This window comes from Carassius auratus, unplaced genomic scaffold (genome assembly GCF_003368295.1).
Source record: "Carassius auratus strain Wakin unplaced genomic scaffold, ASM336829v1 scaf_tig00003102, whole genome shotgun sequence".
NCBI lineage: Eukaryota > Metazoa > Chordata > Actinopteri > Cypriniformes > Cyprinidae > Carassius > Carassius auratus.
The window spans coordinates 57,035-80,585 of NW_020523502.1; the positions used below are offsets into that span (position 1 = coordinate 57,035).

Sequence of the window (23,551 nt, forward strand, 5' to 3'; positions counted from 1 at the left end):
AAATCTAGAAGAAAAAAAACATTCTTAAATGTTTTTGTGAACACAAAAGACTTTATGCTTCATTTAGGAAATAAGACAATTGCAATTATATTCGTTGTTAGTGTTATTATTTTATTCGTGGGGAATCCTTATAGTATGAAGTGATTAATTGTCGTTTTTCTAGTTTAATAAACTCGTATAATCGGTTTATAAGGCCCTCGCCTCGCAGAAGGGGGCGTGTCCGGTCGCGTCCAAAAGGGGCGGGGCGCAGGTGGGTGTGTCTCTCAGCTGATGTCTCTCCGTCGCGGGCGTCAGCGGCAGCGCATCGCGCTGCTTCACGCGTTGGTTTACGCCGCAGCATCCGAGCAGAAGGACAGACGGATCCGTGGCGAGACAGTGAGTATGAGACGCGCGCGCTGGATGCTGCTGCTGCTGCTGTCATGGAGGGATGCGGATGCAGTGATGCATCATTTTGCATGAGCGCTAACACGCATTATGTAATGAGAGCGGATGATGCTTCGTCCTGTAGTCAGGTGAACGCTGGACCTCCATTGTGCTGCTGCATCCTCGTCTCTCCCTCTGTTAAATGGAGGCACTGCGTTTTATGTTATTATAAACGCAGCCTATTGAATGCATCCAAGCGTCTGCTGGTTAGTAGCATCACTAGGCCCGCATTCACTGTCAGGTGAAGCAGGTGAAGATGCTTTTTAATGCATAATGTGATTCTGATGTCATGTGTTTGTGTACAGGCCTTCATCTCACTCATCACTGTCATTTTCTCCAGTTGTGTGTGTTTGTGTTTTCTTGGAATTGCACTGCGGTGTGTGAGCGCGATGCATCAACACAGTAGTGTGTCATTCTGCTGCACTGCATGTTTACATCCATGCACAGACGTGTATCTGCGTTGATGTTTATAATGCAGTGATGAGGTTATGCTGTGAATCCGATCTTGCATTTTTGATAGAGCAGCTGAGGGTGAATCAATTAGCATGGTAATCTTTAATGCGTGTTGGGATATATGAAGCATGTGAGCGATGATGTAATGCCTGTGAGTGACTGACTGTGCTGGAGAGGGTAGTAGAGGCACGTGCCAGTGCTGATCTGATCCAGAGCTCTGCTGGACCAGTGATGCTACTGCACAGCCTCAGCAGCACTGCTCCAGCTGATGCACCATGCGCTTGCATGGATCTGGGAGAGAGTTCATATGAAAACGATCATAGGAGGGCATGCATGTTAATGCATTGTGCACCAAAACACGGTTATGCTTGACACACACCATGCTAGTATCTTCAAAAGACCTCAGATGTCTGGCTAAATGTATGGAAATCATCCATGTGCATTAAAATGGCATTATAGATCCAAGTGCATGAGACAGATTTTTAATGTTGAATGTTGCTACAGTCTTACACTGTTTATTATATCGATGTATCATAGCGCATTTTACCCTTTCAGAGAAGTACCATGGTAAAATGATGAGAAATCTTAATACGAACAGCTGAGCTGCTTTACATTCGTTGTATAGCTCTTATAATCTTAAAGGAGTATAATTAGTGACTCACTTGAGTCTGTTGTTTCAGCTTTTGTCTTCTCCAGATGTTAACTGATGGACTGGAGTGCTGTGGATTATTGTGATGTTTTTATCAGCTGTTTGGACTCTCATTCTGACGGCACCCATTCACTGTAGACTCGATTAAATGTCAGAATTGAAAGAGCACGCTGTAATTTTTCCTCTAGGATTCTAGTGCAATTCATAAATAATTTCATGATTCACAGGAAGAACAAAATAAGCATGTACTTATAATGAATTTTCAGTTGATTTGCATAAGTGTGACATAAATTGCATTCACACTGCAAAAAAGTTTGGATGTGTTTGCAATTTTTTTTTTTTACAAATGAATGTGGCCACAATCGGAATTGTATTTTTTGCTGTTCATTTAGAAACCCATCCATCACTTTGCTTTTGTTTGCAGGATTTTCAATCAGAATCATTTACAATCAGAATCAGGTCAGATTTGCTCTGTGTTTGGTTAATGTTTAACTCCAGAGATCGAATAATCAGGGTAAAGTTTCGCCGAAGCAGATCTGCGTTGATGTTTACACACAGACACACGTGCTTCATACGACTGTTACCTTAGAGAAGCTCCTCACTCTTTTTCTTTCATTTGTGGGCATTAAAACTTGCAGTCAGTTTCTGAGAGGTCTGATAAACGTTCAGCACGAAGAGCAAGCAGTTCTGCTTTTACAGTTCTTGAGGGACGCACGTACAGTATGTTGTTTATTTACGACTGTTTGCTTTTTCTAGAAGCTGGTACATGCTCGTCCACATTGGCTGCATTTCTAGTAATGCTTTGTACTAATGCTGTGAATGTAATTTTATAAAGCAGCTTAGTTGCATTCCACTTCACTGCTTTTGTTGTTGTTGTTGTTTGTCTATGTAAACATGCGCTACATATATATATATATATATATATATATATATATATATATATATATATATATATATAGAAAACAAGCAGTTAGAAAACGCTTAAGTCTTAAAAGGTCATGTTTTTGAAAACAAATAGATAAAATAGAATTAGAATAGAGAGTGCTGGAGTTCAAGTAAAAGATGGAAGACTGAACTGCACCTTTAAGCGTTCTGTTATGTTGTGTGTTGTGAATAAGGCCACTAACTCAGTGTGTTGTGTTGCAGTGTGTGTGTGTGTGACCCGACTCACTTCTCCTTCATGCCCGTGTGTGCTGGCGCTGTGGGCGGTGGAGTGAAGCGCTCGAGGCTCCTGGGATGGGCAGCGTAGGGAGCGGGGCTTCCAGTCAGCGGCCCATCACAATGCGCAGCGTGGGAACCCGCACCACCCCAAACGGCCCGCTGGCGGCCGCACCGCCCCCCGCCTCGGCCCGCCGTCGCCTTGATGACCGCAGCTTCAGCGCCGAGCGCATCCCCGGCCCCAGCACCAAGACCAAGGGCGTCTCCGCCGACGAGCACAGCTACAACGCCGAGAGGGATTTCCACGCTAGCGCTCGCAACCACGCAGACACCGAGCACACCGCGGCACACAACACCAACCGCCAGCAGACGCTCAACGGAGAGAGGCTGGTGTCCAACATAGTGTTTGCCAACGGGGCACGGCGGGAAGGACACAGGCGCGGAGAGAGTTTGGACCTGTGTGGGAACAACATCGTGCTGAACAACGACAAGAACGGCAGCCAAGCTCCACCGCAGCCGCCGCCGCAGCCGCAGCACAAGGACAAGAGCAAAGCCAAACCCGATAATCACAACCCGCCCAACATCCAGCCCGTCTCGGGAAAACTCGAACATGCACAGGTACACCAACAACGGCCCTGTTCAGGAGGAGATGCTAGCACTGTTTAGTGTGTGTTGTAGTGGCACAATAAAGAACGCAAGAAAATACCCAGCTAAGCACAACAAACCATTTAGCCTCACAGCACATACATTCCTGGAAGCCCTCCTTTAGGGAAACATAATTGTGAAATGATGAGATAGCCACTAAATCATAATTGTGAGACAAAAAAAATCGAAATGACGACTTAATCGTAATGTTAAGATTAAAAGTAATATAATTTTGACGTTAAAATTTTAATTATGAGATACAGTAGCTGCTAAATCATAACTATGAGATAAAAAGTCATAATTAGGTAATTAAAAGTTGACATTATGAGATAGCTTCTAAATCATAAATGTAAGTTGAGAAGTCAAGATTATGACATACTGAGTAAAAATTATGTGGCAAAAATGAAATATTAAGTCGTAAGTATGAGATAAAAATGTCAAATTGCTGGTGGTTGAGGAGCTTCTCCCCTTACGTTTAAAGCATTTTGAGTACCCTGAAAAGCTCACGTAAATGTAATAAATTATTATTATTATTAGGTCATTAAAAGTTGATATTATGAGATACAGTAGCTGCTAAATCATAACTATGAGATAAAAAGTCATAATTAGGTCATTAAAAGTTGACATTATGAGATAGCTTCTAAATCATAAATGTGAGTTGAGAAGTCAAGATTATGACATACTGAGTAAAAATTATGAGATAAGAATTTAAAATTAGAAAATACCAAGTCATAATTATGAGATAAAAAGTCAAATTGGTGGTGGTTGAGATTCCTCCCTTCCATGTAAAGCATTTTGAGTACCCTGAAAAGGGCTATATAACTGTAAAAAAATATTATTATTATTATTACGTCATTAAAAGCAGAAAAGATCTATCTGATACAATTGCTACTAAATCATAATTATGAGATAAAAAGTCATAATTAGGTAATTACATGTTGAAATTATGAGATGGCTTCTAAACAATAATTGTGAGATAAGAAGTCAAGATTATGACATACTGAGACAAAATTATGAGATAAAAATTCTAAATTAGGACATGCCAAGTTTTAATTACTATATGAGATAAAAAGTCAAATTGTTTAAGAAGATTCCTTCCTTCCAAGTGCTTTTTAGTACCCAGAAAAGCTTTATAAATGAAACTAATTACTATAGTTATTATTAGTATTATTAAGTCATTAAAATTTTTATTATGAGTTAAATTTTAATTTTGAGACAAGCACTCAAAATGATGATGTATTACTTCATAGCGATGAGATAAAAAGAAATAATTATATAATTAAAAGTATAAATTATGAGATTCAGTAGCTACTAAGAGACAAAAAAATATGTCATACTCAAGTCAAAATTATGCAATTAAAATTCTAAATAAGGACACACCAAATCATAATTATGAGATAAAAAGTTCAAATTACATACACCATTAAAGTGTCAAATTATGAAATAGAGACAACAAGGCAAAATTATGACATATAATGAATCTCAACTTTTGTTATAATTATGAATTTTTTACCTTATAATTGATCTCTTAAGTTAAACTTTTTTGGTAATAGTTATGAATATAGTATCTTATAATTTTGGGGTTTTTATGTCATGATTAAAATACTGGTTGAAAAACTTAATTTTAAAAAGCTTAAATGAAAATTTGAAAGAAATGTTGCCTTGCAACTTACTGAAATATGTAGTTTTGTATATATATATACACAATAAAAATGACAAAGAACATTAAAATCAATGCATCAATGAATAAATACATTAATAAAATATTTAAAAAAGGCTAATCAACATATACTTACACTAAAATACAGTTTATATTAAGTAACAAAAACTGGATTCTGTGTTAGAAGCCAGCATTCAGATGAATTTGTGTCTCTGCAGACCAGTGACTCTCTGGTGCGTCCTTCAGCCTTCAAACCCGTGGTGCCCAAGAGCTTTCACTCCATGCAGAACCTGGTGTGTCCCCTCCAGACCAGCTCTGGGACGACCGGTCAGGGCAGCAGCGGCGAGAAGAGCGGACCAAACCAGGACAGTCCCGGGACACACGGCGGTGCGGGCCGGGCCGGACAGGGCAGTCTGTCAGACTCCGGGAGGAACTCTCTGACCAGTCTGCCCACGTACACAGGCTCCAGCTACGGCCCGCCGCCCGCGCTCGGACCCCTCAGTGCCTCCACCAGTCACATCAACCGGCTGGGCACCGTCGCCCTGGACAAACTGGACAAGCCGGGCTACCAGAACGGCCTGAGCGCCTCGGACAGCGGCCGCTCCTCCTCAGGCAAGAGCTCCTCCTCGTACCAGCGCCTCAGTCACCTGAGCGACGCTCCCGCGCCCCTGAGACCCTCTCCGTCCTCCGACGACGTGATTCAGGACCTGGAGGAGCGACTGTGGGAGAGAGAGCAAGAAGTAAGTGAGGTGACAGAACTTTGTCAATTCTTTAGCGTTGTGTATGTATCATTTGATGTTCTGAACCTTGGTGCATTTTTTCATTGAAGCTAATTGGCAAGCATCTTGGTTTTGTTTACTATTTATTATTATTTTATTAGTTATGTATTTTGTTTATTTTTTTATTCAGTTTTTTTCAATAAAAGTGTCTGACTATATGTAAATGTGATGTACTCGCTGAGGCATAATTTTACCATGTTCCATCTTCAAAGTGCATTTGCCACCATGTTTTGTTGGAATTGTTGACAGATTCAGTAATAAAACATTTGAAATCTTCATTCATCTTTTAATTTATTTACATTTATTTAATTTTCCATGCAACATTGGATATTTTTTAAATGCAAAAAAAAAAATCTAAATGAATAAATTGTGCGCACGATTTAGCAAATCGAGTGAACAAAATAGTAAATCGGTGGAACGCAATAGTAATCATGCACACAGTTTAGTACACTGAGGGAACGAATAAGTAAATGGTGTGCACAATTTATTTATTTTTCCTTGCATATCATGTGCGGGGCTCCATACAATTAAAATTTATTTCATTTTGCATACACAAAATTATTAATTTTTTGTTTAAAGCACTATATAAATAAAAATAAAATAAAGGTGACACACCATTGGATATTTTCCACTTTAGTTTTACACAAACAGTGGATTTTTTTTAAATACACCATTGGATTGGATCATATATTTTAACTTTGTTTGTATTTATTTATTTATTTTTAAAATGTCTTTCATTTTGCACATACACAATTGGATATAAAAAAAAAAAAAAAAAAATATATATATATATTAGGCATACAAAATTAAATTTTCCCCTCAAAATAATCTTTAATTTTGCATACATTATCGGATATTTTTAATTTATTACTATTTTTTATATTTCTGCATGCACCACTGAATATTTTTTATAATTATTATTATTCACAATTTAGTTTTTCTTAAAACAGGGAAAGTAAGTCACAGAGTTTCACTAAGCATAAACAGAACATTTTCACCCTGGAAAGGTCCTTTGGTTTAGCGGAACTGTTATTTGAATATTAATAGAACAAGCATTTTTATGGTTAACAAGGTTTTATTCCAGGAAGTAACATCAACCACAGGAAGGTCACAAACATTCTCTATGCAAGTACACAATTCTGTTGTACATACATGCTCTCCACAGTACATGCATTAGGTTAATATTATTAGATTTTTTTCAGATGTGCTGTTATTATTCTTATAGCTAGACGTAGAAGACGTTTATGCAAAGTGACATGACGTGATAATGAGATCTAGCTTGCATTGTTTGAGACTGTGTGTTGCATGTTTCGGCCGTGCTGCCCTCCTCACAGGTGATTCACATGAGACGTAACCTGGACCAGAGCGAGGCGGCTATAGTGCAGGTGTTCGAGGAGAAGCAGCGCGTGTGGGAGCGAGAGATGGAGGAGCTGAGGCAGAACTACGCCGGGCGTCTGCAGCAGGTGACCCGACGGGCCCAGCGCACCCAGCAGGCTCTGCAGGCACAGATCGCCCGTCTGCAGCAGGACAAGCGGCGTCTGCAGGACGAGATGACACTGCTGCTCGCTCAGAGAGAGGAGCTGGAGAAGAAGTGCTTGGACTTCAGGAAGGAGCAGGCCGATATCCTGCCCAGACTGGAGGAGACCAAGTGGGAGGTGAGAGAGACTTGGACCACAGATGGACTTTTAGTTCGATCCGTAGCCTAAGGCACATCCACTGTTCTCAGCACATCTAAACATCCTTAAATCAACCAAGTCATAATTATGAGATAAAAAGCCATAATTGTCATTAAAAGTTGAAAATATGAGATCTTTAGAACCAAAATTATGATGTAAAAAGTCAAAATTATGACACTCAAAAAAAAATCTAAATTAGGACACACCAAATCATAATTATGAGATAAAAAGTGACAATTATGCCATTAAAGTTTTAAATTACGAGATGAAATTATGAGTTTTGAACCATAATTATGAGATAAAACGCCAAAATTATGACATACTCAAAATTATGAGATTTAAAGAAAATCTAAAATAAGACAGACCAAATCATAATTTAAAAAATATACATTTACTCGAGATGTAAAATGTCATAGGAGAAAAAGACTTCAAATGAAGTTGGTTTATGCTTAAAACGAGAACAAATATGTGACAGTGGATAATAATCTAATTCAAAGGCAAAGCAAGTTTATTTTTCTGACACCACTGATAGAGATTTAGATTTTTTAAGTGTAAATCTCACTTAATTTTGTAGCATTTTAAAATTAAAGTCTTTCTTTTCCTGGAAGATGGACTAAAATTGTCTTCTGTAAAATACCTTAAAAATGTATCAGTGATTTTATGAAGTCTTATACAACTTCATAAAGTGCATATATATATTAAATATGTATGTTCATAATATCACTGTTGAAACATAGGATTAGGTTTATGGTTATATTATATGTGTGTGTGAGTGTGTGTATATGTATAAATGTATCATAGTTTCCACAAAAAAATATTTCCAACAAAAAAACAACAACAAAAAAACATTATAAATAACAAAGCATCAATAATAATAATAACTGAGCAGCAAATCAGCATTTTAGAATGATTTCTGAAGCATCATGTGACTGAAGACTGATGCTGAAAATGATGCTTTGAACACAGAAATAAATGACATTTTAACAGATATTCACTCAATACAGTTATTTTCTATTGTAATAATATTTCACAGTTTTTACAGTGTTTTTGATCAAATAAATACAGCCTTGACGAGTAGAAGAAACTCAAAAACTGTAAAAAGTTTTCCAAGTATTCCAAACTTTTGACCTGTATTGTATAGCAACAAATATTAGTAGATATTTGGTGAAATGTCATATATAATATGGTGAAATATTTGTTTTGTTTTTTTGAGTCTTTCACTATAACTCTCCAGAAAGCTTTGACTGCACAGGAGTGTGTTCAGTAGCTGTGTGTGTGTGTGTGATGTGTGTGTGCAGGTGTGTCAGAAGGCGGGCGAGATCTCTCTGCTGAAGCAGCAGCTGCGTGAGAGTCAGGGCGAGGTGACGCAACGCGCCGGAGAGATGGTGGCCCTCAGGGGTCAGCTGAAGGAGCTCAACGCCCAGCTGAGAGAGAGAGAGGAGGCCGAGATCAGCCTCAAAGAGTCCTTCTGCACCAAGACCCTGGAGCTGGAGCGCTGCGAGGCCGAGCTGCAGAGCATGCTGGCCGAGGTACCAACACTGCAGCACTCCAACACAGAAACCAGGGTTGATGTAAACATCATTCAAAAATGTACTGATAATAAACACATCTGTACATTATGATGTTCTTACTGCAACTAACAAATAGTCTAAGTGGGTTACATTTATGAAATTATTAATGCATTATTTTGGTCACAATTATACATGCCAAAAATCATTAGGATATTAAGTTAAGATCATGTTCATGAAGATATTTAGTAAATTTCCTACTCTAAATATATCAAAACCTAATGTTTGATTAGTAATATGCATTGCTAAGAACTTCATCTGAACAACTTTAAAGATGATTTTCTCAATATTTAGATTTTTTTGCTCCCTCAGATTCCAGATTTTCTAATAGTTGTATCTCAGACAAATATTGTCCTCCGAACAAACCACACATCACTGGAGAGATTATTTCAAGTTGACACTTAAGACTGGTTTTGTGGTCCAGGGTCACATATAAAAACTAAAATAAAATAAAAAATATATATATATTTTGCTATATATACATTTGCTATTTTTATAATAAACATTGCAATTTAATATTTTGCCCAGATTGTGTTTACTTTTTTTTATGAAGTAATGCAATATTGTAATGCACTACTTTTAAAAGTAACTTTCCCAACACTGACCATAATGATATTTAATTAATACAAAATTGTCCAGCCCTAGAAAAAAAAGCACAGCAAATGTAGATTTTTTTTTCAGATTGAATTTCAAATAAGAATTGCTGTTTTAATCTGGTGTCTGGTCTCCTTCCTCGTACTGTCAGATGGTTGCAGACGTGTCTTCTAGCGGCTCTATCGTGTCCCTCTCTGTGTCTGTAGGTGGCAGTGCTGCGAGACAAGCTGAGTGCGTTTGAGACGGAGGTGGCACGGCTGAAGAAGGCCCTCAGTGAACTCAGCAGTAGCTCCAGTCGCTCCAGTGAGCCCAGTCTGACCGGTGTGGGTCAGCTGGTGGCTTCCCGAAGCCGAGAGCATCTTCTGTCCCCTCCGGAGACACCCACGTCCCTCCCGGCGTTCCCGGCGCTCCCGGCTCCAGACCCGATGCTCTCGCTGCAGAGCGATGACTCCAAGGCGCAGCGGCAGGATTCGGGCGACCTGCGGCGTCAGCTGGAGCGACTGCAGGGCGAGCTGCGTCTGGAGCGACAGCAGCGAGAGCGACAGGCGCTCACCTTCGCTCAGGAGCGCCAGACCTGGCAGGACGAGAAAGAGCGCGTGCTGAAGTACCAGGCGCAGCTGCAGCTCAGCTACGTGGAGATGCTGCAGAAGAACCAGGCTCTGGAGGAGCGCGTGGACAAGCTGGGAGCCCAGGTCGTCTTGCCGTCACCGCCGGAGGCCTCCGTGTCCGTCTCCATATCCCTGACCTCTCCCACCCCACCAGCGGAGGAGAAGAAGCTGCCGGAGATGCACCAGCTGGCTCCGATGTGGCCCGTGCCGACCCGCCTGGAGAGGATCGAGTCAACGGAGATCTAATGCATCCCTGATTACAACTGCATTCAGTACAATCCAAAAACTGCTTCCGAGGACTGTCCAAGGATGCCCTGCTTGTCTGGGGCAGGTGTGTGGGTTGAGGGCAGGTTCGTTGGGTAGCTATGAGAGCGAGTGTGTGTGTGTGTGTGTGTGTGTGTGTGGCCTTATCAGGAGGAGGTCAGTCGCCAAGCGGGAAACACTCAGGGGATTCACGGACCGTTTCAGCTTTGTGTTTTTACAGGCGCGAGGGTTTAGGCGATTAAGAAGTCACCGTCGCTCCTTATATGATCACGGCATCTTCTGTACTCTCCAGCATTCAAACAATCAAAACTAGAGATCCCAGACTAACACTGCAGTCAGTTTCTCTTAAAGTGAAGATCTCGCATGGTGCTCATCACGTTTAGGACCAAATCTTAGTTCCCGTCTCGAGAGTGTTTATGTCGATGTTCGTCGGGCCGCAGAAAGTACACAGAGATGCAGAAGAAATGAAACTGAGTATGCATCTCAAGGCTGCATTTAATTGATCAAAAATTTGAGATGTTATTACAGTTTAGAATATCTGTGAATAAATATGCATTGCTGAATTTGCAAAATCCAGTGTCACATGATCCTTCAGAAATCATTCTACACTCTGAAAACAACAACATCAAAAAAGTAATGCAATAGTTTGCATGAATGTTTTTGAGTTATGACAATTTGTAGCATAAACAGTTTTTTAATTGATTACTCAAAAAATATTTTGTTACGATTAATTTAAACATATCTATTATCCATATCTATTTTTTCATCTGATGCAAGCATTTCACTTTAAATCACATGCGATATTAAATATTTTATATTTCATACTTTTTTATTTTTAAATGTAAAAGTTGAAATTACACGCAGCTATGTAATCAGAATTAAAAAATTATAATAAAAAACAGAATATTAAGTCAAGTCGAAACTTCAGTTTAAAGTGCAATCAATATTAAATGAATGCAATGATCTAGATTATTGTCAAAAGTTTTCATTTTCATAGACACCATGATGATTTAATTTTTTAGGATTCACAGATAAATAGCATTTATTTATTTAAAAAAATTGCATGACATGATAAATGTCTTCACTGTCACTTTTGATCAATTTAAAGCGTCTTTGATTAATAAAAGTATGAAATCGTACAGACCCTGAGCTTTTGAATGGTAGCGTATCAGACTCAGAATGCATTGTTATGATGCACAAAGAGTTTCTCTTCTCAGAATCCAGTGAACTGAGCTGATGTTTGCATCCGTGTGCTCGTATAGAGTATGTTTGGAGGCCTGGTGTGGGACAGAGGAGCGCTCAACCCTCCTGCTCTATTGCCCAAAGCAGCGGCGGAGGACGTGTATTCATTTCAACTCAGAACGGACTGTTTCACCTGAATGTCGTTTTTGCCCTTTTCTATGTTTTGAGCAATGTGGAGTAAACTAGACGAGGGACTGGGATTAAAGACAAGTCACTATGTCAGTGCACTCAGACCACCCTGCTTGTAAACCGAGGTTTGGTTGATGAAGCTGCTTGACTGAAGGACGGCGGCTGAGCCAAAACTGTGCAGAGTTTCCATCTCCAATTCGTCAACGGATTATATTTGAATATGACTTCACATTCTTCCAAAAAGAGCATATAATGTGTGTCAATGTATACTTACTAAAAGTATCATTTAGAGTATTTGACTTTGAAAATGTCATATGCAGTAGATTGAAGTGATGATTTAAATGTGTTGAAGCGAGTGCACAGACATGACGAGGAATATCTGAAGGGTTTGTGAAGATCGAAGTGTGAGGGTTGTGTGGTAGTTGACGAATACGACGTGTACTGTTTCTGCAGTGTGTGTATCATGTATCTTATACAACAGAGCACACTCGGCGTGATACTGTTTCCCATAATGCAAAGTGTATGGCTTGACTTTGCATTAACAGTGTGATGAATGAATGGGAATGTTTTTTCATGCAATTACGAGTTTAAATCTTGCAAATCTGACTTTTGTCCTTGCGATTCTGAGCAAAGGAAGAATTACAAGATATTAAGTCAGAATTATGAGATATAAAGTCATTATCGCAGATAAAAATGTGCAGGAAAGACTGAATTTTGAGACAAAACAAGAACAAAACATCTATTTATATCAATTTGGACTTTCTTTGCAATTCATTTCTTAAAATTGCAAAAAATCAGAATTATGAGATTATCGATTGAAAATGATCTTTAAATTATCTCAGGATTCTGTCTTTTTTTTTTTACTTAGAATTATGACTGAATTATGAGATATTCAAGTGATTAATGTGAGACGAAATGTCGGAACAGCGAGATATTAACTAAAAATGTTGATATATAATCTTGCAATATTAATTTTTATTTGCAGTTCTAGCAATTTTGACTTTTCATCTTTAAATTTTTCTCGTTCAGAATTGTGAAATAGAAACTCAGAAGTTGTGAGAAAAAAAGAGTCAAGGTAACTATGAATTTTTCTCTTACACTTCTGACTTTTTTACCCAGTTGCATCTTTACATATTGCAATTCTGAGAAAATGAAGAATTGTGAGATATAAAGTAATTATTGCGAGATATAAACTCAGAATTATAAAATATATGATAAACGCATAATTCAGAGATAAAAATTCAAGCTAGTTTCCGCCACGGAATACATCTTATTTTATTTTTTATTCCAAAATTCATACTTTTTTTCTCACAACTACTACTTTGCATTAATATATTTTTTAAAATCAGAATTGTGAGATTTTAAAAAATCACAATTACCTTTTCATTTCTTTCTTCTGTTGTAGAAGCGTTCATAGAATGCAACGTGCACTGTACGTTTTTTTTAATGACGTAAAACAGGACACAGTGTGCAATGAATAAAAACTAATACGTTGCCTTTTTAATGCAAACGTGTGTAAAAGCATCTAATCAAACTGAGAAGGATCGTATGATCATAGTTCTGTCATCACACTGGAGACAGAAGGTCAAGTGTGCAGTATGTAGTGTGCTCTCTTGTATAGAAACAGCACGTGTCGTATGCATGTATGTTTATGTGAACACGGTTAGATAACAAATGCACTACGGGATCTGACGAGGGACAAACGCTATTGTTTGCTTCTGTAAGTGGTAGACTTTTACAGTACACCTTTTGTCACAAAGTCTTGAAATAAGCTACAGAAGATTCTCCATCGAACCAAATCGATATTTCTTTAACCCCGCCACCCTTTTCGGTCTCAGCACTAACAAGCCAGGTTTTCTCTCTTTTGCATAGAAACGAATCTCGGAAACAAGCACAAACATGCATTCAGTAGACATGCAATAGAAAGAGTGACGTGGAGAACTCGTGCCTCTTCTGTCCCATCATGCCATATCTGAGATAATCACTGCAGCTTATGACACTAGGTGTTAGGAGAGAGAGCTTTAGATGGACGCTGTCTCTGGCCACACTCTTTTGCTGCTATGTGCTTCTTCTGTTGTGTTCTTGCTAGAGACAAAGGCATGTAAATATCACTGTTCCTTCTGTGTACAGAACTATTCTATCCAAATATACCGAGCTAATGCGTGTGAATACTTTTGTGAAGTAATGAGACTGACATGTCAGCTTTTATTTTTCAGAACTATTAATATAGGCTTATAATATACATATATGAATCCTAAAAGCTTCGATGATCGGCTATATCACAGTGACGTCATACAGAGTCCGATGTCTCTTCTCTTTCTCGATGGGTGCGCGCCCCCAAAGGTTTTGTAAACATTTCATTTTTTTTCTTCCTTTCGTTCTTTTTTCTTTTCTTTTCTTTTCAGAATTTGCTTGAGAAGAGCATATCTTAGCAAATATTAATTTAAATAATAAAGATGTGAATAAGAAAGTTGTCTCTTCGTGATTTTATTTTCAAATACACCTCCGCGTGCTGAGTACACTTGATGTACAATTACTGAAATTATACAATTATAAAATCTTACACATTTAATTTCCTGACTCCCAGTAACTGAACACGTTATTTTATGAAATGTTGGGGAAAATAAAAACCTGCGAAGTGAACCGAACTACAGCAGAAATAGTTATTTTAAATAACTAATTGCTTAAATTTTTATCTTGTTTGTGATTTTTGTTTAAATTTTAGATTTGTTCCTTCCAAACATTTACAAACACTGCATGGTGCTTTACAGTTACTGTTAAAATAATAATAATTTAAAAAAATTATATACACACACACACACGCACACATAAACATACATACATATATATATATATATATATATATATATATATATATATATATATATATATATATATATATATATTTATATATATATATATATATATATATACATACATACACACAAGTGTATATATATATATATATATATATATATATATATATATATATATATATATATATATATATATACATAATGTGTATTGTATTGCACAGTTACTGTTAGTCCTGTTAAAAATAAGTGTATGTATTAATATAAATGTATATGTAATTGTAGTACAATTACTTTTAACACAAAAAAATCATGTATTAATATATTTTTATAGAAAATGGCCTACTTAATTTACATAGCATTGACATTAATCATATAGCTAATATATTAATATAATACATTAATTATATTCTATAATATCTTGAACACTGTAATAAGCGTTCGGACATTATTTATCTAATTCATAAATTATTATTATTATTTATTTTTTGTATGACTGTACTGACTGTAGCAAATGTCCGTTATCATTGTAAATATAAAATGTAAAGAATAAAACACATGACAAAATGTAAGCAGTTAATAATATTTTTTTTCTAAGTATGATCAGTGCTGTTACTGACTGACTGAGCGCGTTTTCTTGTTCTCCTGCGAGCCTCCGTAGCGCGCGTGACATCTGTACTCTGCTACATGCTGTCAGTGTGGATCCGCACAGAAATGAGTGCTTTTACAATGTGTCTTAATGACATAAACACTTGACTTGAAGAAGAGGGCTTGAAGAATACACGCGCTGAAAGTACATGCATTATTTACTCCGTTATTCGCGCTAAATATGTTTGTCATTTTACATATGAATGTGGTGAATGAGTTGCGCTGTTGTGCGGTAATTCATGTTTGATTAAAGCCGTTTCGCCACACGGAACTCAAGCTTTAAATAACCCTAGCCCTAATATATTGAGTATTGCTTATGGTCTCAGTTTAAAGTCACCATTAAAAAAAATGAATTATTAATTAATTTTTACATTATTTTAATTATTTATTTATTGCAATATTTATTATACAAGATTACGCACAATATTATTATTATTATTATTTCAATCGAAACCCCTCTTAATCTTTAACTTAAAACATTAAATATTAATCACGAGGGAATGATTGCAGTTCTTTTTTTATTTCATGGCATCTTCAGATGTGTCATAATCAGGTTTGACATCAGTGATGATTTTGAATAGGGTTTATATTTTAGACGTCTTGAGACGTCAGAGCCAATGATTGTATAATTTGCCAAAACTTACGAGATGCATAAAGCATCATATTTGAATGGATTTATTTCCTGTTTTGTAGATTTAACTGAAATATTTCGCATTTGCTGCAGCTTTTCTAGAAATGGTGCATAACAATAATTTAGCCATAATTTTTTTTTTTTTTTGAGCAAGCATCAAAGTTGTACCCCCACATAACTGACCATTTCTTTCAAGTTGCTCAAATTTAAAACACTGTTGGCATTCAAATTGAAAACTAAAATGTCCTTTCCAGTGCCTGCTCTTGATGTCTGCGACTGTGCTATTTCATCATGTGGCAAAGTGCCGACTTTATGCCCAAGTGCAACGTGTTTCCATCTTCACATCTCAACGTTTATCATCAAACGTGGAAAATGAAGAGCAAAGTTCTTCACAAAGTCACGGTACAAAATGGCAACAAGGAACCTTCAGAAGTAACTTAATTTCTTGTCCAAACTTGGTCAGATTCCCCAAGAACAGGCCGCGGTCATAAAGGAGGTGACATGAGGTTCAACTCCTGTGGTACAGCTTGGAGATCCTGCAAAGCTTCATAACGGCACAGTTATTGGATGCACAGAGGGCCCTCGTGAACTTAGGCTTGCCTCAATCACATAGCGTTTTGGGATTGTACCAAATCGAGTTCTGTCGGCGAGCCAGTGAGATGGAGCTTCACCAGTTGCTTCTCGCCGCAGACTTGTGGCGATGCCTCAGTCGAGCTGTTCCTAAGTACCTCGAGAGGCTCTTCGACAACGTGAGCCGAAACCTCAACCAGATAGGTGCTCCAGAGTTGGTTCAACTCTTGTAAATAATCAGAGAAGGCAGTAGATGTCCGGATACCCTCATTCAACCCCTTGAGTCCTTACTTATGCATCATTTGAGCCAGTTGAAGCCTGAAAAGTTGAGTGCCGTTTGCTTAGGCCTCTTCAAATCCCAACGCTCCCTGTCTGAGAGAGCGATGTGCCCTCTTATGGACAGAGTGCTTGTTGTAGTCGAGGAGATGAGTGATGTCAGCATCGTTAATGTAATGAAGCTGATTTTAGCTATCCAGACCATCTCCCGTGGTTGGAGGCCATGGGATCCGAAGTTCCTCGACGTGCCCCGCAAATGGAGGTTCATGGTCTTATGCTTGCTCCGCTCTGCACTACCGAGATGATCACGTCCTTCTGTCTGTGCCTGAACGAGTACCTGACGTGGTCAGTCGATGCCTGGGTAAAGATGCTGCAAAGATGCTGTGGGCCTTTGGGACTTTAGTAGTCCTTCCCAAACAATGTCCCAACCTTTATCCGTGTCTCACTGCGATCTTACGAGAACGCCAAGTTGAGTTTCAGCGATACCCCGAACATCTTTTGACTGCTCTGCTTGGCCTTGCTTTTGCCGGTCGGTCCTACTTTATATTAGGTGGCCTTAACTACTATGGTATTTGCTGAAAGATTGGGTCCCTGGTATGTCAACTATGGTCAATATTTTCTGTGCAATAAACAAACCTTTTCTGAAAAATCACAAGTTCAATGTGAAAATAATAATACATTGGTGAATAATAATTTTACATGGTGAAATCTTATCATTTCTGATGCAGATTTACAATTTCTTATCAATGTTGGTGTCTAAATGACATTAGTAATGTATGACACATCATAGTTTTTAGTATTTACTTCCTGTTCCTTCTGTTGATTTCTCAGTGCAATTGGTGAAAGGCAATATCAGAGATATCTAGCATGTCTTTTTTTCATGGTCTCACCACTGTACCGTGATTAAAGCTGAGGTCATGTAGACTTATCTATTCACTAGATGTGTCAAGGTTTTTATTGATAGATAATTTTATCAATTCTAAAGCATCTGAAGGATGGTGCCTGATAATCTAATATTATTTTAGCACTTTATTATGTAATGAAATGTTACTAAAAGACATTATCGCTTTTGGGACCTTGAATGAGACACTTTTTTCCCCAAATTTCTCTGCTGGGATTGTCCATGTAAGTATTTTATTTTAACAAAATAATAAAAACAACATTTTTAAAAATTCCAGATTGAAATAATAGTTAACAAGACACCAATGGTTGAACATAATAATTGTTTTCACACAATTATAACCCATGGCATGACATGATGGTACTATAATCACCTTACCTGTTATTCATTAGCACTGTTGGCAAATTAAAATATGTCATTTAAGCATGCATAAAAATTCTAAATAATTAAGAAATGTAAACAAACACATAGGTCAGGATTAACAATTTTGTATTACATGAAATGCAGTCATAATGATTCAGAATTGTTTCTAATCTTTGCATCAACATGATGAAAGCCAGTCTTTTGTTGCTTGCATGCAGATAGTTTTGCTCACACTCTGCTAATGAGTCACCAAACCACAACAATATCATTGTGAATGCGCCATATATTCATGCATGCATGCATTTGGCACACAACTGAATCTGTTTTGTACCTCAATGATTAGTTCCTTATTTGCTTTTTAGTTTTTCAGTTAAATAAACTAATACCTAAATATAATAGCGATTGGTAAATGTTGCAATGATCAAACGTATTCATAATGACACAAAATTGTATAATTTATTTAATTGGAAGTTATACATGTAAATAGCAGGATAATTTATAGACATACAATTTTCCTCAACTGAAATGTGACTACTAATATTATATTGTATAATATACATATATACAAAAAAAAAAAAACATAACATCGGCTCCTGTTTGAGTACATAGATACAAGGATACAAGAGTAAGATATTTTAATGTGTAAGTAAATGTAAGCATGACATATCTAAATATGTGAAGTAACGTTATTAGTGTTTTATCATAAGTTTCAATAAAATATTCCGAGTGCTTGGCCTGGTTTAAATGCAGCACCGTTCATCGTCTCGCCCCCAATCCAGAAACTTCACAGACTGACACTGACGCGAACCAATCAAATCCTTACAGTTCGCCTCATCTGCTGACGTTTCCGCCACCAGTACGTGTGCAAATCAGCATCAGCCAGCGTGCAACGCTCAGCCAATCAGCGCCTTCCAACGAGCTGCTCTCCGACCAATGGCGAGGCTCCACGACGGGAAAGCGCTGAGGGCTTATATACAGGCGAGCAAGCGCCATGAGTTACAGTCGAGAGCCAGAGAAAACACGAGAAACACAGACACGAGAGCACAAGACACGCCCTTGAGACTAGTGCTTATTACTACAGTCGTCAGGTAACAATATATCTCATTTAAACTCTTCATTTCATGGTTTATTTATCTTACAAAAATCTGTAAAGATCAAATTTAACCGTTATAGCTGTTTTGACTGGTTAATGGTGTTGAGAAACGGTTAAAAACCGTTAACGTACGTCAGTTGGTAACGTTACATTTAAAATATATTTGTAAATATAAATGTACAAAAGAAGATTATAAGTGTGTCTTGTTTGCTGCTTGTAATGTTCATTCATTCGATAGTAACCGGAAAGACAAAAACGAATGGATAATTTATCTTAAATGGGTTTTTATCTTGATTTAAATGTGTTTTAAATTATGTTACGTTAGGATACTTCATAATATTAATATGTGGAGTAACGTTAAATCGTAAAAGTGAAGATTTAATGATGACTGGTGGTGAATCGGCACACACGAGGTTGAATTTGAGATTAGTTGATCTTGACTAGTACAGAATCTGGTTTAGTTAATGACTGCTGTTTTATTTGAGCTTTTTTTTCTTTCTGTCCATTCATTGTTTGCATTGCTACTTGGCCTTAAGTAAATGGTATTTAGTATTTTTTTTTTTTACATTTTTATATTTTAACTACTTATGATATGCATGTGCAGTTGATCTAAATTCAGCCATTCATGTCGAATATTTGTTTTATCAATCCAGAAGAAAATGTTAGTTTTTGCATGAAAATGCATTGCATGGTTTATAGTGATTTATATAAGCGATCCAGCAATTGCGTGACACGTGCTTCATCATGTTCCTGCCCTGACCTGTGACCTTTCTTTTTAAAGCACTCTTTACAGAAATTAGTGGAGATTTTGACATCAGATCAACTCAAAATGCGATTGGTTTGCCTGTTCCTGCTGGTGGCCGGCAGCGTGTTTGCTGAAGAGGATGACAAGAAGGAAAGTATTGGGACAGTGATCGGAATAGACCTCGGGACGACCTACTCCTGGTGAGAATGAGTTCAGATTCACATACAGGGGTCACGGGGTCATGAAAATAGATTTTGAAGAGTGTGCATTTAAAAATATATTTTTAAAATGTATTATGTAAAGTCTTATTTATTCTTGATTCTCTTTATTATAACATCATTTATTTTGTTCTATTAATGTGCAGCCTTAATGCATCTAAAATGTTAAATATATACATTTAATAAAATTAAAACATTATACTTAATATTTTTATCTAGTAATCCTCAGCTTTAAAATTTTTATTGTAATATTTTCTCTTAAAATATATTATCTCATTTTTAACTGTTAAACATCCATTTTTTTTTTTTTTTTTGCTCTTGACATTTCTCTATATTGTGTGTTCTTATACCATTTTATTTTTGCTCCAGTGTTGGAGTGTTCAAGAACGGCCGTGTCGAGATCATCGCCAATGACCAGGGAAACCGCATCACTCCGTCATATGTGGCCTTCACCACCGAAGGTGAGAGACTCATCGGAGACGCTGCAAAGAACCAGCTGACCTCTAACCCCGAGAACACAGTCTTTGATGCCAAAAGGTTGATTGGACGCACATGGGCCGACTCGACCGTGCAGCAGGACATCAAATACTTCCCCTTCAAGGTACACATCTGCCAGCTTGTGTCTGAACTGTATGTCCCCTTGACTTCAATCTGAAATGCTGAACACCTGCTGTGTCTCCTCCAGGTTATTGAGAAGAAGAACAAGCCTCACATCCAGCTAGACATTGGATCCGGTCAGATGAAGACTTTCGCCCCTGAGGAAATCTCTGCTATGGTTCTGACTAAAATGAAGGAGACAGCGGAAGCTTACCTGGGAAAGAAGGTAAAGATTTGACTGCAACACCCAGAAAACATGTCATCTCTGTTGCACTGCAGTAAAACTCAACATTGATCTGTTTCTGTTCTTCTAAAGGTCACACATGCTGTGGTCACTGTGCCCGCTTATTTCAATGATGCCCAGCGTCAGGCCACCAAAGATGCAGGAACCATCGCCGGACTGAACGTCATGAGGATCATCAATGAGCCGTAAGCACTCTATTACTTAGGATTTCTGGTTTTTTTTTTTTTACATTTTTATTCAAATTAAATTTTTCTACTGCGTATATGTATATATTTTGTAGAAAGACAACCGTAACTCGAACACAAATTTGACAGTTACCAGTAATAAAACTAATGATCTTGTTTCTCTCCACAGGACTGCTGCTGCCATCGCTTACGGTCTGGACAAGAGGGACGGTGAGAAGAACATCCTGGTGTTTGATCTGGGCGGAGGCACCTTCGACGTTTCCCTGCTGACCATCGATAACGGCGTCTTCGAGGTGGTGGCCACCAATGGAGACACTCACCTCGGCGGAGAAGACTTCGATCAGCGCGTCATGGAGCACTTCATCAAGCTCTACAAGAAGAAGACCGGCAAAGACGTGCGTAAGGACAACCGTGCAGTGCAGAAGCTGCGTCGTGAGGTGGAGAAGGCCAAGAGAGCGCTGTCCGCCCAGCATCAGGCCCGCATCGAGATCGAGTCCTTCTTCGAGGGTGAAGACTTCTCCGAGACGCTGACCCGCGCCAAGTTTGAGGAGCTCAACATGGTAAGCAAAGCTCTGCTAAACCTTCACAAAACTACATCTATATGCCAAAAATAACTGACACTGTGTGTAGGTGTTAAATGCATGGAAACCAACCCATGTTTTGTGCTGTTCTCCTCACAGGACCTGTTCCGCTCCACCATGAAGCCAGTGCAGAAGGTTCTGGAAGACTCTGACCTGAAGAAGACTGACATCGATGAGATCGTCCTGGTCGGTGGCTCCACTCGTATTCCCAAGATCCAGCAGCTGGTGAAGGAGTTCTTCAACGGAAAGGAGCCGTCCAGAGGAATCAACCCGGACGAGGCCGTGGCTTACGGAGCTGCTGTCCAGGCCGGAGTCCTGTCAGGAGAAGAGGACACTGGTGAGTCTCTATAACCTCTGACCTCTATCATCACACGATCTCTTGAGGGATGCTTGCTGACTGAAATGTGTTGAACAGGTGACCTAGTGCTTCTGGACGTTTGCCCTTTGACCCTGGGCATTGAGACGGTCGGAGGAGTGATGACCAAACTCATTCCCAGGAACACCGTCGTGCCCACCAAGAAATCCCAGATCTTCTCCACCGCTTCTGACAACCAGCCAACCGTGACCATCAAAGTTTATGAAGGTGAGCAAACCGTTTCAGCGCCAACTCCATGACTTCATCTTGACAAGTTTTCAGTTCATTCATACCTAATTTCTCCCAAATCTTCATGTTTCCAGGCGAGCGTCCTCTGACTAAAGATAACCACCTCCTGGGCACCTTTGACCTGACCGGCATCCCTCCGGCTCCCCGCGGCGTCCCTCAGATCGAGGTCACCTTCGAGATCGACGTCAACGGCATCCTGCGTGTCACCGCCGAGGACAAGGGCACGGGCAACAAGAACAAGATCACCATCACCAACGACCAGAACCGGCTGACCCCCGAGGACATCGAGCGCATGGTGAACGAGGCTGAGCGATTCGCAGACGAGGACAAGAAGCTGAAGGAGCGCATCGACGCCCGAAACGAGCTGGAGAGCTACGCCTACTCCCTGAAGAACCAGATCGGGGACAAGGAGAAGCTGGGCGGCAAGCTGTCGTCCGAAGACAAGGAGGCCATCGAGAAGGCCGTCGAGGAGAAGATCGAGTGGCTGGAGTCTCACCAGGAAGCAGACATCGAGGACTTCCAGGCCAAGAAGAAGGAGCTGGAGGAAATCGTTCAGCCCATCGTGAGCAAGCTGTACGGCAGCGCGGGCGGCCCACCGCCAGAGGAGGGCGAGGAACAGGGCGACAAGGACGAGTTGTAGATCGTCTGGACTCTGTTTCACTCGCGCTAATAACGCCTTCGCCTCTCTAGGTGTACATATTAAACACAACAGACTTTTTTTGTACAAATCGGGCGAACGTAAAGCCTCCGGTCTCTTTAGGAAAGACTTGTGGGAAGCCTTAGAGAGTTGTTGGTCTTATTTTCTCTTCACTCCGGTGGAGATTTTGTCAGCCCGGTTTGAGGCTCTGCTGCTGTTCTCAGGCAGTTCTGTGAGGGGTCAGGGGTCACTGGAGGGATCTCATGTCACATGCTCAAAGTTATTTATTGAAATCTGGCATCTGTAGAAGACCTTTCTACAACTAACGAAATAAAGGTTTGATACAAAACAAGCTCATTTGTTTGCGTCTTTCATTTTTAAATGCCAGTGTCTAAAGTGAAGCTGAGTTTTGTTCATCTGAAATGTTACTTTTTTTGTAAATCAAGTATAATTGATTATTAAACTTTTTTTTTTTTTTTTTTTTTTTAATGCTCATTTTGAACTAAAATAATTGAAGTCTCCTTGAAGTTAACTACACGTGTTTATGGTTATCTGGTGTTGCTTAATGGTCACAAGATGCATCTAATTTATTTTTAG

At 38.9% G+C, this 23,551-nt stretch overlaps 3 protein-coding genes across 6 annotated transcripts; all 3 read left to right on the forward strand.

The window, feature by feature from the left end:
- The first annotated feature begins 236 nt into the window (after window positions 1-236).
- On the forward strand, window positions 237-11,312 carry lzts3a (leucine zipper, putative tumor suppressor family member 3a). Of its 4 annotated transcripts, none has more exons than XM_026243332.1 (6): window positions 237-375; window positions 2,672-3,301; window positions 5,207-5,737; window positions 7,102-7,422; window positions 8,742-8,972; window positions 9,812-11,312. In XM_026243332.1, exons 2-6 carry the CDS (start codon window positions 2,762-2,764, stop codon window positions 10,457-10,459), a joined length of 2,271 nt encoding a protein of 756 aa, XP_026099117.1. In that variant the 5' UTR covers window positions 237-375; window positions 2,672-2,761; the 3' UTR covers window positions 10,460-11,312. The 4 variants fall into 4 exon arrangements, with proteins under 4 accessions (XP_026099117.1, XP_026099121.1, XP_026099120.1 ...); XM_026243336.1 differs by having other exon boundaries at window positions 5,207-5,728; XM_026243335.1 differs by lacking the exon at window positions 237-375 and adding an exon at window positions 388-673.
- A 4,919-nt stretch (window positions 11,313-16,231) lies between these two features.
- On the forward strand, window positions 16,232-17,365 carry LOC113070151 (FAST kinase domain-containing protein 5, mitochondrial). The gene is given in 4 exon segments (XM_074559885.1): window positions 16,232-16,372; window positions 16,447-16,969; window positions 16,972-17,061; window positions 17,064-17,365. Coding segments are annotated over 4 exon segments (1,056 nt in total).
- A 1,623-nt stretch (window positions 17,366-18,988) lies between these two features.
- On the forward strand, window positions 18,989-23,306 carry hspa5 (heat shock protein 5). The gene is made up of 9 exons (XM_026243337.1): window positions 18,989-19,138; window positions 19,925-20,088; window positions 20,476-20,707; window positions 20,792-20,929; window positions 21,020-21,132; window positions 21,302-21,692; window positions 21,813-22,050; window positions 22,129-22,296; window positions 22,392-23,306. The coding sequence occupies exons 2-9, from the start codon at window positions 19,973-19,975 to the stop codon at window positions 22,955-22,957; spliced, it is 1,962 nt and encodes a 653-aa protein (XP_026099122.1). The 5' UTR covers window positions 18,989-19,138; window positions 19,925-19,972; the 3' UTR covers window positions 22,958-23,306.
- Window positions 23,307-23,551: the final 245 nt, after the last annotated feature.

What these genes read in the sequence shown, in the direction of transcription:
- lzts3a (XM_026243332.1), top strand. Translation starts at nt 2,762, where the DNA reads ATGGGCAGCGTAGGGAGCGGGGCTTCCAGTCAGCGGCCCATCACAATG. An exon ending in GAAAACTCGAACATGCACAG is followed by an intron (nt 3,302 to 5,206) that starts GTACACCAACAA and finishes GTGTCTCTGCAG; the next exon opens with ACCAGTGACTCTCTGGTGCG. An exon ending in GAGAGCAAGAAGTAAGTGAG is followed by an intron (nt 5,738 to 7,101) that starts GTGACAGAACTT and finishes CCCTCCTCACAG; the next exon opens with GTGATTCACATGAGACGTAA.
- hspa5 (XM_026243337.1), top strand. Translation starts at nt 19,973, where the DNA reads ATGCGATTGGTTTGCCTGTTCCTGCTGGTGGCCGGCAGCGTGTTTGCT. An exon ending in ATGAGGATCATCAATGAGCC is followed by an intron (nt 21,133 to 21,301) that starts GTAAGCACTCTA and finishes TTCTCTCCACAG; the next exon opens with GACTGCTGCTGCCATCGCTT. An exon ending in GTCAGGAGAAGAGGACACTG is followed by an intron (nt 22,051 to 22,128) that starts GTGAGTCTCTAT and finishes TGTGTTGAACAG; the next exon opens with GTGACCTAGTGCTTCTGGAC.